The sequence below is a fragment of the Colletes latitarsis genome, chromosome 7 (genome assembly GCF_051014445.1).
Source record: "Colletes latitarsis isolate SP2378_abdomen chromosome 7, iyColLati1, whole genome shotgun sequence".
In the NCBI taxonomy this organism is placed as follows: Eukaryota; Metazoa; Arthropoda; class Insecta; order Hymenoptera; family Colletidae; genus Colletes; species Colletes latitarsis.
The window spans coordinates 3,641,085-3,657,963 of record NC_135140.1 but is presented as its reverse complement, the minus strand read 5'-3'; the positions used below and the strand labels follow the sequence as shown (position 1 = coordinate 3,657,963).

The 16,879-nt window shown below is 36.8% G+C and overlaps 2 protein-coding genes across 8 annotated transcripts in view; one reads left to right on the top strand and one right to left on the bottom strand.

Moving 5' to 3' along the window:
- The window catches only part of Mwh (multiple wing hairs), a 148,729-nt gene that overhangs the window by 80,244 nt on the left and 51,606 nt on the right, over positions 1 to 16,879 (bottom strand). The gene's annotated exons all lie outside the window — the stretch shown is intronic.
- LOC143343297 (ATP-sensitive inward rectifier potassium channel 12) overlaps positions 6,997 to 16,879 on the top strand; it is a 31,345-nt gene continuing 21,462 nt past the window's right edge. For 2 of the 7 annotated variants that reach the window (XR_013079944.1, XM_076768058.1), the window contains exons 1-3: positions 6,997 to 7,802; positions 8,856 to 8,934; positions 9,001 to 9,350. Coding sequence is in view for 6 of the 7 variants with exons in the window: in XM_076768058.1 (XP_076624173.1) it covers positions 8,932 to 8,934; positions 9,001 to 9,350 (353 nt within the window). In the remaining variant the exon portion in view is untranslated. Of the gene's footprint in view, positions 7,803 to 8,844; positions 9,351 to 9,798; positions 9,843 to 14,702; positions 15,962 to 16,879 lie in introns of those variants that run through there. The other 5 variants (XM_076768061.1, XM_076768059.1, XM_076768060.1 and 2 more) reach the window with 5 other exon arrangements.

Sequence of the window (16,879 nt, the reverse complement as noted above, 5' to 3'; positions counted from 1 at the left end):
CACGATTCTAATATATATATATATATATATACATATATATCACTAATTATTCATTATTAGAATTGTTAATTTCTACGGGATATAGTGGCCTCTCTAACTTGAATATTTATTTATAGATAGTGTATTTTTTTTATAAATATTCAGAATTCTTTGCATAGATCAAAGTTTGTTCGCGATCATTGTTTCAATCGATGGAAAATCAAATGCTTGCATCAAAAGAGCATGCAAATTGCAATTTGATAGTTCATATTGAGAGTTGATTTCCGCGTAGAATCGACATCTGTGTTCGTTGTTGCTATATTTTGTACAAATCTAACTTAGTTTTGAATACAGTAAAATATAATTATCTTTGTCTTTAAAAATCTTTTTCAGTGTCTTCGACGTTGTTTTCTTCGTCGTGTAATATTTAAAGTATATATTCTTATAAATATCTATCACTATATATCAAGGATGAAATTTAATTTACGTATTTAGTGAAAAGAAAATTCTTTAATTATTCAATTTTGCTATTACCAAAATTTTACTTGAACAATGGAACGAATAATATAATCTACGGTAATGAATGGATAAAAAGTTCAATTTATTCTGTATTAATCTTAATACTGAACGAATTTAATTTTTCATTCAAATTCGATCACGTAATATTTATGTTTTTAACTTTGAGCGTGAAAGGTCTAATTCAAATGTTAATTTTACTATGATCGATGAACATTGTTCTATCTTGACAGTAAATGATTATTTTTTTCTGTATTCACTAATATATTTTCATTTCAGCTACTGATCCTTTGAAAAAGTCCTTTTTACAGAGTATATAAGCATATTTCGATTGAAAAAATAGAATATGGAAAATGGAAAAACCCGATATGAATTGGAAATAGCAATTGGTAAAAGTTACTATAAGATACGAGGTTCAAACTAAATCGTACTCAGGGAAAAATACCTATTGTATACAATTCTATTTATTGCCTGAGTTTATGTTTCAGGAAAGCATCGTGGGATTCCCAGACATCAAGAAGAAAATATCCTTTCATATTTGTTTGTTTTATGTGATTTATGTTCGTTCTATTTGAGTGCGTGTTTCAGGAAAACATCGTGGAATTAACAAAAACATCAAGAAGAAAATATCTTCTCATATTTCTGCAGATTGCGTTAGAATATAAGTATAAATCTATAGTTAAATTATTATTATTAGTGGCCACTATAAGTACCTACCTTATAAAATTAAGGCGCGAGCGCTACAACGTTGTTAGATACTAGCGAAATATAAACGTATGTTTAACTACGACCAATTAATATCAAGATACATATTAATATTCCACTGAACAGTGGAACAATTCATACGTGCAATCACACATTTCTACTTCGTTTTCCAGTGTCTTATTAGGCACTGTCATACACATATACACACAAATACATATTGATATTTATGTATCATTTATCATTTATCTACTTCGTTCACACAAAACATGTGGTAGCTCATCTCACATGTATCGACATTTCGTTTGGTTTTTACACATCTTATACACTAATACATAATGATATTTATGTATCATTTATGTATCTAGTTCGTTCACACAAAACATGTGGTGGCTCATCTCACATGTATCGACGTTTTGTTTGGTTTTCATACACCTTACACACTAATACATAATGATATTTATGTATCATTTATGTATCTATGTATTTCGTTCATCGAAAACATATAGTGGCTCGTCTCACATGTGTCGACGATTTGTTAGGTTTTTGACCTTTTTATCAGGCAATTCTTCTCAAAACTCTCTTCTTGTCGTTCATTTCTGACGACAGTCGAATTTCGATAGCTTTTCTCTTAGGAGAAACTATCCAAACATATTAGAATTCCTCACCAAAGGAGGGTGGTTGGGGTGAGGCTAGGGCGGGTCTCCATTCGCAGCAACCTCCTCGTGGTGAGACCTGGGAATCATTATTATTTAGTATGTAATTAATTGTATCGTATGTAACTGTATAATATAATTATTTAATAATTAATTACATAGCAAATAATATGAGCTAATGGCTGCGATCTTCCTCGTATAGTGTAGTATAATTATAGCTTCTTCGTCAGATTTAATTCTTATAGTCGATAGCGTCATAGTTTAATTTCATTTCGAATCAATAATTGGATTTGACCCAAAAATAGTAATGAGTGATTCATTCCATTAATCAATCTAATCGTAAACCTCATCTGTGGTGCTCTACCTTACCAAGCGGAGAGCTTTGAATTTAGTTTCCGGCGTTTCAAATAAGTTTAAATAAACGTTGTTTTCTTTATTACTAAGACACCAAGATACACAAGTTATTAAAAAATTAGTAGTTGTAATAAAGTTCTTTAAGTGCTCATTGGCGAACATGACGGCTAAAATACGAACGATTTCACCGCCATCTACGGCAGAATGTTCAAGTTTGTCGAGAAAGTTTTCTTGGAAAAACTTGGACGTTCTGCCGTAGATGGCAGTGCGATCCTTCGTGTATCATTGCATATATTTTTATTATAAAAATAAGCTAAGTTTGTTAATTAGACCGACGTATATAATCTCAAGTTAATACATATAATGCTTGAAAATAGTTTAATTAGTTTACTTGCCGATTCAACCGAATATACCACGCGCGTTTTAATTGTAACGATCATAACGATGCAACGGTACCATTTTCAAAAAGACAAAATGAAAATTATGGAAGATGAATGATTTTAATTTCTTGCTTCTTTTTATTCGATCGTTTCCCTTTCCTACTCTGCTTGGTCAGGTTTCACCTCAGTTCGAGACGCTGTGTGGCGAAGAAATAGTAAAAACCTTGAACCATCGTCTATTCTGTTTATTTAGCACGTTGTAAGCTGACATTACTCAAAATATTTATAATCGTCGATAAAAATGTGTCTAGCAGAGTTATTAGCGAAGCGTTACGGCGCCCACGTCCTATATCGTCGTAATAATCGGATGTTTGTACGTATTTGTGTGCATAGCTTACATTACACGCTCGCTTATTTACATTAACATACATATGTATAAAGTTACTTGTGCCGCTTACGCTAGTCAAGAGAACGTGTGACACGTATCAACGCGTTGGTGATCGAGGAGGCGTACGTACCGCTCGTTTCTCTATTTATTCTGCCAGTGACACACAAATCGGATGAAAAAAGTAAATAAATTACGCGATTTCTGACGCGGTTAAACAAAAATTGTTCACGATCACAATTTTCACATCTTTACAACGTTTTTCTCGTGTTTTACAAAATTCTTCTTTGTCCTATCTCGACTTCGTTCCAAGGACGCGATAATTATTCATACTAACCGATATCGTCTCGCAAAGCGCGAAAAAGTTCTGATAATAATTGCTTCAAGTCGTTACACAACAATTCTATTTCGAGTCAGATTTAAATTTTACACATACGGGGTGTTCGGACAATCCTAGGAAAAATTTTAATGGGAGATTCTATAGGCCAAAATAAGACGAAAATCAAGAACACCAATTTGTTGATGGAGGCTTCGTTAAAAAGTTATTAGCGTTTAAAGTTCCGCCAGTACTCAATTTTTTTCTCGAAACTGGGTAGGATTTCGGGGTATGTCTATTCACCAAAAATGATTGTAATTGACCCTCGCAACTGAAAATAATTTTTTCAGAACGATTTGAAATTTTTTTTTTCGTCAACAAATTTAGGCACCCACCCCCAGTCGATTTTTCTTAAAAATTCGTTTTTCATTTTTAGTAATTTTGTTTGACGCCCTACAGAAAAGTTGTCTAATACTTTTTTGTAGGTACTCATGAGTTCTACTTCAGAAAAAAGTTTCATTTAAATATATTCACTATTGTAGGAGTTATGGCTGTTTGAAAATTGGACCATTTTTGTGGGGTTTTTCTCATTTTTCGGGGTCAAGGGTCAACTTTTCGAATATTTTTGCAATTTCTACATATTCTCCATCAAAATACGCGTAGTTTGTTTTTTTAAACATTAAAATCGTCCAATCCGTTCAGGAGTTATGATATTTTAAAGATTCGCATGAAAATTCGGGCAGACATTTCTGGCCAGAAATTATATTTTCGGTTAGGAATTTTTTTCTCGAAAATGTTTAGGATTTCGAGGGTATGTCTAACGATAAAAAATGATTGTAATTGACCCCCGAAACTGAAAATAATTTTTTTAGAATGGTGTGAAATTTTTTATTTTAATTTTTTAATAACTTTATAACGAAGCTTCAGTCAAGAAATTGATATTCTTGATTTTCGTCTTATTTTGACCTCTAGAATCTCTCGTTAAAATTTTTCCCAAAGGTGGCCGAACACCCTGTATATGCATACAACTTCATTGCAGCAGCCATCAGCTTGTCGCGTAGTCGCAAAACACTCCGATCGCGATGTTTAGGCGGCGGCACACCCTTTAGATACACTAATCACCCTGTAGAATGAATCATATCATTGCGCCTTTGATCTCTGCTGGCTACCTCGAACTCTTGTACTTTCTTTTTCTTTTCGCTCAATACTCTTTTCTGTGTTCAACGCTGTCAGCAGAGAAGAAAAACAGTGTCGTTCGTATATGGAACGATCGAGCCCAGTGACTTTTACACGCAGAGAAACTGTACTGCATGTTGTTTCATCTACCAACAATTTCAAAGTTTTGCCATTTCTTTCATTATCGAATTTTTTCTTTAACTCTGCTTCTGGCTATAGGCAAACTCATACTAATCAAGAGTCTTTCGCACTTGCTTGATATTTTTTAAAAATAACGGTGATTGACTATGATTACAATAAAATTTTAAAATGCCCCTGTCACATGTATAAACAAACCTTGTAAAAATTGCAAATCCCCTCAGAAAAGCTTAAAAAAACACGTTTAATGCTGGAAGACCCTCGTAACCCTTAAGTGGACTCTAAATCTGAACTAAATTATTTTATTTAACGTTGATTTTTACCAAATTAGTAAATGGAAATCAATTTTCATTTAAAGTATTTAAAAAATAATAAACTAACACACTGGCATACAGTGCTGGACATAAATATTGGTAGTTGTGGTAATACAAATGCTTATAACTATTAAACAAATTGATTTAGAGGAAAACCTTTTTGACATATTCATTTATTATCTATTTTAATTTATTACTTAAGCAGTAATATAAATACATTGATTCACAAAATAATAGCAAAAGTGCAGAAAACTTAAAGTTATCAGCAAACTTTTATTTTCAGCAAGATAATACACCCCCATATATGGCATATACAGTTCGTCAATGGATTGTTTACAACACAGAATACACTTTAAGAACACCTCCCCAAAGTCCGGATCTTAATCCAATTGAAAATATTTGGTATCAATTGGAAAAAAATATTCATAAACACCACATTTCGAATAAATCGGAATGTTAGATGACCAACACGACCCAACAAACACCACTCCGTCACATTACAAACATTACTCATCCAAACATCCTAGTCACGATTCCCAAACCTTACTCATCCTGAACCTCGTACCCTTCCTGAGTCACACTCTCCCTTGACCATCGTCCCTACCTCTGCCTATTTCCAGCAATAGCATAAAAACGCCTGAAAAACCGAAAAACCTCTCAGAAAGAGTTCAGCATTCAACCGACCCAACATTTGTACGAGTTTTCTTAATAAAAGTGTTGTTAAATTCATTGGAATCCAACAGGAATTAAAACAAATAATTTCAGCAGAATGGTCTAAACTCAACAGTGATTTAACAAAGAAGTTGGTCCATTCTATGCCAAATAAATTAAAAGAAATAGTGAAACGAAGAGGATATGTTACAGAATCTTAAATTATAATTTAATATGATGTTATATAAAATGTGCCAATACTTTTGTCCAGATATCAGATGTTAATAGAACAGATTTTCATTAATTATATGTTTTCTATTTTGTTAATTTTGTTCTACCTTCGTGGATAGATAAATGAGATATTGTATACAGGGTGTTCGGCCACCCCTGGGAAAAATTTTAACGGAGGATTCTAGAGGCCAAAATAACGTTTAAAGTTCCGCCCGTACTGAATTTTTTTCTCGAAAATGCGCAGGATTTCGGGGGTATGTCTATTCACCAAGAATGATTGTAATTGACCCCCGCAACCGAAAATAATTTTTCCAAAACGATTTCAAACTTTTTTTTCCTTCGAAAAATTTCACATCTCAAATTTTTTTCTCGGAAGTGGGTAGGATTTCGAGGTTATGTCTAATGACGAAAAATGATTGTAATTGACCCCTGCAACAGAAAATAATTTTTCCAGGACGATATGAAATTTTTTAATTTAATTGTTAATAACTTTTTAACGAAGCCTCCATCAACAAATTGGTATTCTTGATTTTCGTCTTATTTTGACCTCTAGAATCTCCCATTAAAATTTTTCCCAGGGCTGGTCGAACATCCTGTATAAAGATAGGTACAAAAAGGAAGCGATACAAACAATTTTTTCAACAGTTTTTAACGTTTTTATACCAAATCGCATGCTGTTCCAATAATTATGCCCAGCACTGTGTATCATACAATATTAAACTTGCTCAAATAATCCACTCAAGGGTCAAACCGATCGTTACTGCATCGTTTCACCTTTCGCCCAAACGTTCGATCAAATACCATCGCAAATATGTTTTGTTTTTCCCACTGTGGTATGCGCACCGTCGTACAGTCTTTCGAAACAAAAACAGTCGCGCTGAAGATCTGACGGATTAGCGACGCGACGAAAAGTTTCCTGCATCGAACCTCGGACTGTACACCGGCCGTACATAATCTTATCTTTGCCCCTGCCCACATGTCAAGTCTTTCTGCTGGTCGCGCTCGCGCGAGTGCTCGCGCGTTCCTTAATATACTCGCACGAATTCATTTCCACCGAACGTTGCCGCGCGTCCGTGAAGCCGCGAGCGCACCTTTCCGCGCATCCGATACGCGCGTACACACACATACGCGCGTTCACAGCCACGTGGCCATCGCGTCGATAGATACGCGCTCGCCGGCGTATGCGTGGATTATTTTCGCTTATGCCGCGGCGCACGCAATCTCAGAAGTGGTTCTCCCGTTGACAGGTTTCAAGCGAGTTTTCGCCGGCCTCCAGCGCCCGATCGAGAGTGCTTCGAGATCGACGATCGACCGCACGGCTTCCTCGATCCTCCTGCTCGAAGAGACTCGCGAACCTCGCGGGCACAAGTGTCGCGATCGGTACAGTGACGAACGAATTCTTATGCAACCGGTGGCGTACGGGTTTGACGAACATCCATATCGGTCGGTTGCACGCGTCGCGGGTGAATGATGAATGATTCTCGCGACAAAGACGATCGCGCGGTTCCGTGTGCTTGGACCAGTGGTAACGGCGTGCGATCGCCGCGCGTTAACGACGGGAAACGGACGAGTACGTCGCTCACCGGATGACACGCGAAGAATGCGCCAAGTTGCGGACGAGAGATCGGATTTAACGTACCGGGTATACCACGGAAATATCGGTCGTCGCGGCCGAGCGTAGTGGAAAATTGATAACGATGACGAAACTAGACGGGAATAAACGATAGGATGCGCGTTTCGTCGAGAAATCGTTGCGGCGACGTATGGCGCGGACGTGGACGCCGGAACTTGGAACGCTCGCTGGAATTATCAACCGTGCTCTGTCGCGAACGATCGGTTTGACGCGGTTTGACGACACGAATCCCGGACGTTGACGGTGGCCGCGGCTACGATTGCTGTTTTATATTCGACGATAGGAAAGTTCTCTGTTCACCCGGAGTCGTCCGGAAACTAACAAAGGAACGACGAGTAGGTGAATTCGTGGTACCTGAGAGGAATGATCCCGTAAGTGGTGGGACGAATCGTAAATTCGTCTGACGTCCGCGGAGAGACGCGCGATGTCAGAACACGCGCGTTAAAGGGGTATTCTAAATTAGACGTCAAATTTTTTACGCGTTTCGCGTTGTTTTTGTTTTGGGTTCTGTCGCATGTTTTTGGTCCATATCTAAGAAGTATACATTTTTTTTCTTTTCTTGTGAATATATTGAAAATCGTTTTGGTGAAACAGTATATTTAAAACCTCTTCCATCGAATTAGATTCAATTACAGTTTAAAATTAAATTTAACGTTAATGATCTAGTATTTTACTAATGTATAACTTGGTCCTTCTGGGGTTAAGGTATTCTATAATAAATAGAAAACAAGTATTACAAACCACTATGAGCTTCTACATGTATTTATGTGTTTTCACTTTCAAAAGAAATATCAAGAAATTATTTTACTTTCGGTGAAGATACTGGTAGATAAAATTTTTGAAATATTTTAAAGCTGGTTCGTCGGTACATTTTATTGCTTTATCTCGTGGGCGTAAAAAAAGCAAATTAGTAAAATAAATTGAAGTAAAGACAAAATTAAGTAAACAGTTCATTTTCGTAAATAGTTTATACTCGCTACGTAGGCTATTCTCAAGTAAAATAAACAATACAAATTCTACTAAATAATTATATAAAACGAACGTTTCGATTGTAACTAAAGAATACACTATAAAAATAAGTGAACATTCTCGCGTGGAATTATTTAGTAACCATAATAAAATTTTTACCAGACGTTCAGGTAAATAGAGTGCATACTTCCTACATATTTGGACCAAACATGATTGCCATCGATATTTGTTTCTTTTTTGTCATTTTTAATTTAAAAACTGTCCACACGTTCTCCATGAGACAAACGTTTTTCTTTTGAATAATTTTTTATAATTTTGGCTTAATGACAGCGTCGTTTGTTCGTCGAAGTACTTATTTTTAGAAAATGAAACGGGGGGAAGAAAGTAAAATTATTTCAAGATTCTAAACTAGAATACCTCCCTGTAATCCGTTTAAATTTCGAGATCGTCGACAGATATTGCACCGAATCGGCCCAAGCTCCGCGGGAAAGAGCAGTTTAGTTGGACGACGCGAGGGGATTGTCGAACACTATGGTAAATAGAAAGATGAACGCGACAATCGCCGGAATTTTTCATCGTTCGTTCGTTGGTGAGGTTTAGCTAGGAGTCTATAAATACGAGAGGCGAGCGGAGAGGCACGAGAGGCGGGCGAAATTGTTCAACGAAATGCTCATGATCGAAAAGGGTCCTCTCGATACGAAAGGAACCAACGAGGAACTGGACGACGAGCACTCGTCGGCTACCAGCAACAACGTTTTATCGCTGAACAAGTTACTCGTAAACTCGACGGTTCCTGCGGCTGCCGTAGCGATAAAGCTGTGCGAGGATTCCGCGGACGAAGCTGGAAGGAACAACGTCGAGAAACAGAAGCGCGGTATTCTTAGCAATTTCCAGAGGAGAACTTTCAGCAGGATCAGCTTCAAGGGAGAGTCTGGCCCTTTACTGAGCAGGTGGATTTATTTTCTTTTTCTTCCATGTAAATTCACGTCCTTTTGCCTTAGTTTTCAGACCCACGGAAACGGATTATTTAAATTTGTTCAAGTATAGAGAAATGGTTTTAAAAAGTTAAATTTTACTTGAAATTTCTTACAAGTCTACAAGTTATTTTAGTGATTCAGGAATGGAAGTTTGGAAAGGTTTAAGAAGGGAAGTATTTAGCAGTTTTTGTTTACTTATTTACAAAGTATTCAAAATCCTTGACAGAGCATAAGCACCGCCCACTAAGTTGACGATACATATATCCAAAAACAATTTATGGTAATTGCTTTAGCACAAGATATTTTTATGGCTAATTGTTAATTTTCTCTTGCCGATAATAAGAGTATAAAACTGCGAGTCCTGTAACGGACGTAAAACACAGTGTTTGTGGATTTCGTTGGTTGAAAATCTGGATGATTTCGACTCTTTTATAGAATGAACAGTTTCAAATTGATCCATCTCTTGTAAGTACCTGCACGATTGTTGTAACATTCATGGGAAAAGAAAAAAAATTAGAAATGCGTTGAACACATTTTTCAAAGTAACATTATCTAAATTAAATTCAAGTTAAGTTTGACGCTACGAAAAAATCGAGACGCTTCATTAAAGTTATTCTGTCGAAGAAAAAGTATGAAAATCCCAATGTCACTTTCACTGCTCTTTGTGTTCGAGTGGATAAGAAATTTCATTTCAAAGATGAAATTTTTAAATTTAAATCGTAGTCATTTTATTATACATTATTATTTTATTAAATATGCACAGTTGAACGATAACGGTATTATCAGAGATTATTATGCCATAAAAATTTATTCCATCAGATGCTTCGAGCGGCCAAAAGCTTGATAAACGCGTAGCAATGTTTCCTTCGGACGATCGATTTCGATGACAAACAACAAAACGAACTTAATTCCTTTCTTTTATTTTATTGAATGTGTGTGTTACTGTGTTAAAAATTTGAATATAAAATATGCTATTTATCCTGTGTAAAACATTTCTAAAAAAATTAATCATCATTGCACGCGTATACAGAATCGATGTTTCAAAATCTCTTCCATCAAATTAAATTCAGTTACATTTTAAAATTAAATTTAATATTAAATGATCTAGTATTTTACTAATATATAGCTTGGTCCTTCTGGAGTTAAGGGTATTCTATAATAAATAGAAAACAAATATTACAAACCACTAAGATCTTCTATATACAGGGTGTTCGGCCACCCCTGGGAAAAATTTTAATGGGGGATTCTAAATGCCAAAATAAGACGAAAATCAAGAATACCAATTTGTTAATGAAGGCTTCGTTAAACAGTTATTAACGTTTAAAGTTCCGGCCGTACTGAATTTTTTTTCATGAAAATCTACAAGATTTCGGGGGTAAGTCTATTCACCAAAAATGATTGTAATTGATCCCCGCAACCGAAAATAATTTTTTCAGAACGATTTGAAATTTTTTTTCTCGTCGAAAAATTTAGGCATCTACCCCCCGTCGATTTTTCTTAAAAATTCGTTTTTCGTTTTTAATAACTTTGGTTGGCGCTGTACAGAAAAGTTGTTTAATACTTTTTTACAGGTATCTATGAACTCTAGTTCCCCTCAAAATTTCAATGAAATATATTCACTATTGTAGGAGTTATGGCTGTTTGAAAATTGGACCATTTTTATGTGGGTTTTTCTCATTTTCCGGGGTCAAACACCAACTTTTCGAATATTTTTGCGATTTGTACATATTCTCCACCAAAATACGCGTAGTTCGCTTTTTTAAACATTAAAATCGTCCAATCCGTTCAGAAGTTATGACGTTTTAAAGATTCGCATGAAAATTTGGGCAGACATTTCTGGACAGAAATTAGATTTTCGGTAAGGAATTTTTTTCTCGGAAGTGCGTAGGATTTCGAGGGTATGTGTAATAACCAAAAATGATTGTAATTGACCCCCGCAACCGAAAATAATTTTTTTAGAATGATTTGAAAAATTTTTTTCGCCGAAAAATTTCTGCACCTACCCGATTTTTTTTCTCGAAAGTGGATAGGATTTTGAAAGTATGTGTATTCACTAAAAATGATTGTAATTGACCCCTGCAACCGAAAATAATTTTTCCAGAACGAATTGAAATTTTTGAATTTAATTGTTAATAACTTTTTAACGAAGCCTTCATCAACAAATTGGTATTCTTGATTTTCGTCTTATTTTGGCATTTAGAATCCTCTATTAAAATTTTTCCCAGGGGTGGTCGAACACCCTGTATATTTATGTGTTCCCACAAATTTTAAAAGAAATTTCAAGAAATTGTTTTCAGTTTTGCATCGAAATTAATATATTAACATTATACATGTTGTATTCTTTTAAATGGGAGTTTGAAAGGGATCCAATTAATATCGCTGTTAGGTAGATCTATGAAAATCCGTGCGAGGTTTCGCGATAATTCTGTCAAAGGCTCCCGCGAGACTTTCGACGGCGCCGTAAAAAATACGCGCTTCGTATTCGCGAAAACTGGATCACAATACTCGTGACCACGCGAAAATAGCACCGTACTGTTCCCGTTACCCTGCCGCGATCGGCAGAAATCTTGCTTTTCGTTACAAGAATAGAAGCGCCTAATTGCGGAAGACGCCTCTGCGAGAAGCAAGAATTCCCGACGCCGGCGTCGGTCCATGTCCACGCGATGAAGATCTTTTCGTTTCGCCAGATGCGTGACTGACGCTTGTCTCGCGCATCTCACGCGTCTCATCTCGTATTTCCTCTCTAAAATCTTCGATTTTTGCAATAAGTCTTTCGACCAGACGCAATAATAACGAAATAACTAAAAAAAAGAAATTATTTTTGTTATTATTTTACCGCTGATCTCGTATATTTTTGTGCTAAACTCGTCATTTTGCAACCAACGATCGAAACAATATAATAAAAAATACAGGATGAGGTATGTCGAAGAGAAATAAACGAAAATCTTAATTACTTATGTACTTGTTCGATATTTGATCAATTTATAGTTATCAAATTTTTTATATTTATATCTGAGCAGTTTGGGTACAGTTATGTTATTTTTTTTTTTTTTTACTTATTTAGTTATTATTGAATTTGGTCGGAATGTTATTGTATAAATTAATACAATTCCAAAACCACTTGATCGTGTGGATTAATCGATATCGATCCACGATCATCGAATATGTTTTGCAAGCGACATCGTATTCACCCCTCGACGGAATGATGCAAATTTTATAAACGAAGAACGCGTACGAAATTCCATTACATTAGATTTTTAAATTATATTGGATATTAAATAAAAATAAATAAAATTTTCCCAAATCTGACAGTAGTATTCAGAAAATCTTTTCACGAAGCTAACAGCAATTCGAATTTAGTTAAATTCAGTGTGAGCGAATGCAGACAGTTCTTTGTGCTTGAAATATGAAACGATGCTTCTCGCGAAAGTAAACAAGAAGATTTAAATTGGCATCGTTGAAAAGTCCTTCCAAGCATTTCGTTTATGAAAGAAGTACTTGACTTTTTAATAATTCTTGTACATCAGCCCAGAGATTAAATTAGGTATCATTTTTGGCAAAGCTCTCAGGTTCATAGACACGGTTTATAGCGAAATGATTTATAGAAAATGTTAATTTTATTTGTTGTTTTCTTTCAAAAAAAGAAGGTTCAAGCTATTATTTTGCTGTCCTCGTTTCACGACTTTTCTTCATAAACACATGAAAGTAATTAGACTGAGGATGTTTATGCATTTATGGGAAATTTTAATTCTCACAAAGCTACAGAATACACTTAATTATTATATTTAGGGGTTGATAAAGCCCTCTATAAAGCTCCTGTGTCATTAACTTAATTATCGACTCTTTTCTTTTATTTTTCTACTGGCTATAGGCAAACTCATACTAATTAAGAATCTTTCATGTTTTTTTCATTTTAAATTAATAGGATGGATGGAATCATGGATACCGTGAGACGATATTTTTTAAAAATAACGGTGTTTGGCCATGTTTGATTATGACTATAAAATTTTAAAATGTCACTGACACATGTATAAACAAACTTTGTAAATTTAATTGCAAAAGGTCTTATAGTATATTCACAAAAAATTCTCCAAGAAAAGTTTAAAAATCTAAATGCCTTTCTACTTTGTGGGATTAAAAAAATCGAAGTTTTTTTGCGTTTTCTTTTAGTATGTAGTCTCGAAAATATATCTACCACATATTAAATTGAAATTCGAAAAACTAACGAAGTTATAGCCTGCTGAAATGTACCACGCGCAGGTATAACACTTGGACGTAAAACTTTAAAGCTGTTTTTCTCGAAACTACATTGTTTGGCACTGCGTAAACAATAACATGAAAACTATTCAATATATTAACATTAAATTTATGCAGTATCTTTAGAACTGGTCTCTCTATAACACGAACTAACATAACTGCGATATATGCAATACTTTTTCTTTTATTAACAAAAAGCCACCGGAATATATGAAAATATTCAGTACCTTTTCGTAAAATAACTACCATTGTGCCATTTCTCGTTTTTTTGAAAAGATCCTAGTTTATGCAATAACTAAACTTATCTATATTAAGAATATCTTTAGTTTTTGGATTTCGGATAACCTGTTCGCAAAATATTACCTACGCAGTCGGCCGCCGTTCGTAAAAAGTGTTGTTCGTTGATCAACAGAAACTGTGTGGTCGATAGATATTATGCGTTGCAAAAATTCGTAAATATAGTTAAATATATAATAAACATATCCACAAAACCTGGAATTAATCGCTCTTTAATAGCCCGCAAAAAAAAATCACAAAGAAACATGGATTTTTCTTGCCTACAAAGTAGAATGGCCCCTTAAACGTCCACATCCGGTCCCGATCGGACAAAAATATAAGAACTACTTAAAGTAAGATACGAATTATTAAATCTAGGGATCGAGACAACCCTCTGCAAAGCTCCCATTCAATTAATTCTATTAACAAAAATATATCTAATCGTAATATTAAAAATTCCCATTTGTTCCAGCACAGAGAATTTTGTACTCATTCCGGAACACCTAATTATCATTGCTATCGCACACGTCCTATCTTTTTGCCCGCGATCGCAAGGCCGGCTACGAATCACGAAACACGTTGGCTGTTTAGTATCTAGTTTAAAACATTTTTACGCTACCCGTGGCTACCTTGGAAAAATCTCGATCGACGTCGACCGAATATCGACGCGAACCGGTCTCGTTGCATCCGACGATCGGTTTAGGCTGCGCGTCGTTTGTCATCGAGGCTCCATCTCTAGCAAATTAAACGAATCTAACCGATTCGCGAGCCGTGCCAACCTGACGTCGCAAAGACAAAAGGAAAATTGCTCGCCAAGGGTCGAAATTGGATCGCTTCAGTATCGGTCGAGACACTGTTCGCCAACGAGCCTCGTTAATTGAAAAGCCCCCTCGGACCCCGCGACCGTCAGCGCCCCTTTTCTTCTTTCACGTCGCCTTGGATCTTTTTTCAATGATTTCACCCGGTGACGCGATCCTCGTTATAAATAGGCCCGCAAAGTGCGTAAATCAGAGTTTCGTCGTGCCCTAAGTCGTTCCAGAAATCGTAATTCTTCGTCAGATTCGAAAAAAAATCGACGACGTGGAGGCGTCGATCTAAAGATCGACGGGTTTTAACGGGATCGCGAGTTCTCCGCGAAGAAATTGCCGCACGTCGAAGAGCTGGTGCAGAACGTCGTCAAAGTGTGTTACGCAAAGTCTCTCGTTCCCGATTCAGGGGTAAAACGGATAGGCAGAAGTGTCGTTGTAAACGATCGCGCGATGGTTGTCGTTGCTGGTCGCAGTGTTTAGAGAAAATCGTGCGGTTTCGTGTGCCAGCGAGGAGGTTGTCTACTCGGTCAGTGTTCCGTCGCGAGCGTCGTTAGAAGACGCAGCAGGATCGTCGATAAACGGATGTGGTGCAAAAGGCTGATCTGGATTTTCCAGTGGCTATGGACACGTTGTGATATTTGGCTCTGACGATATGAGTTCTTTATTCGTCGTGCTTTGAGAGCGACCGCTAGAGCAGCGGCCTCGGGCGAGAAAGCTTAAACTTAGACGCCGAAATTCCGGTGTAAGTCGAACCGAAATACATCGCGTTCTAAAAGCTGCTAACATCGAACCGTTTTGTTCGAACGATTGTTCTTTTTTTATTTTGAGTAGCAACGCGGATCGGTTGGACCCACAATGGAGTAAAATCCAACGCGCGACCAGCGAGGCATTTATTTTTCTAATTTCGTTGTCGACGCGACGACTCGTTTGATCGGGCGATCGGTGCGGGTATATATCAGCCATGCGTAGGAATTGTGAAAGAAATCGTTAGTGGATTTTCAAGTGAACAGGCTCTGCCGGCTCGCGATCAAGATCCACGGTTCATGGAGAACGCTGGGAAGTGAGAAAAATGGATGGATCGACGTCGAAAACGCTCTCGCCGAGTTCCTCAGGGTCAGGGAAGGTCCACTTGGGGGAAGGAATGGCGTTCTCCGGTTTGCGAAGAGCGCTTTCTCAAGTGTCGATGTTGGTCGTAAAAGCGACGAACTCTGGAGAAACGGCGTGGAGGGAAGAGTTGCATAAGTATGCCGTTTTTCCGACATTTTTCCCACCCCGCGACGATCACGAGTGCCGCTGTTAGGAAACGCGTCGTACGCTCGAACGATCGATCAACGATGCGTTTGATCGGATCACACAATGTTCGTGTAACGCATAGAGAGTCTTAACGAGAATCTGCTTTCGTAGAATCGAAACTTAGACAAAGTATCGTTGGTGGAAATAGTCCACAATGATCATCGTTGTTCGATGCCATCGTTTCGAAATCAAGATGGAAGAGTTTTCTTCGCTCAAGGACGACTTCCAACTATCGAGTTAATGTCTCGTTTCGTCTCGACGAGGCATTCTTTAAACAACAATCTCTCTCTCTCGACGGTTTATGTCATTGAGTTTATTGCAGCTAGTTATCATAATCGCAGGCACTTTCTCGTCTGGTACTGAATCGTACCGTTTTGCTCGCTCGTGTGGGCCGTGCTTTCGAAATACTGCGTAAAGTGTGTTTCTTAACCGGTGGTTCAACTAATCAATTACACGTGAAACGTTAACATTTTGCGCTCGACGGGCGCCGTGCGGAGACAAGATTATGACATCATTGCTTTTATCGGATAGAGACGCGAATGCGGCCATTGCAGGATCGTATTTATTATTTACAAAGACGGCGAACACCATAGTAATCGGAGTTTGGTAAACGAACTTCGTAAATTCGTTTTTCGTTTCGTTCGATGTCGAAAACAGTTTGTTTTCATGGCGAAATCGAAGATCACAGGTTCTATAAACGGAAACACGTATCTTTTTCTTTTTACCATGTTCCAGAGGACGTCGAGACGAATTCGAATCACGCGTTACACGATATTTTTACTAACTCGATTCGCAGTACTGGAAATGTGGAAACGTTTAAGAGTATCGAAGAATTGCAAGAGAGAATCAAATTTCTGTAAAAAAGTG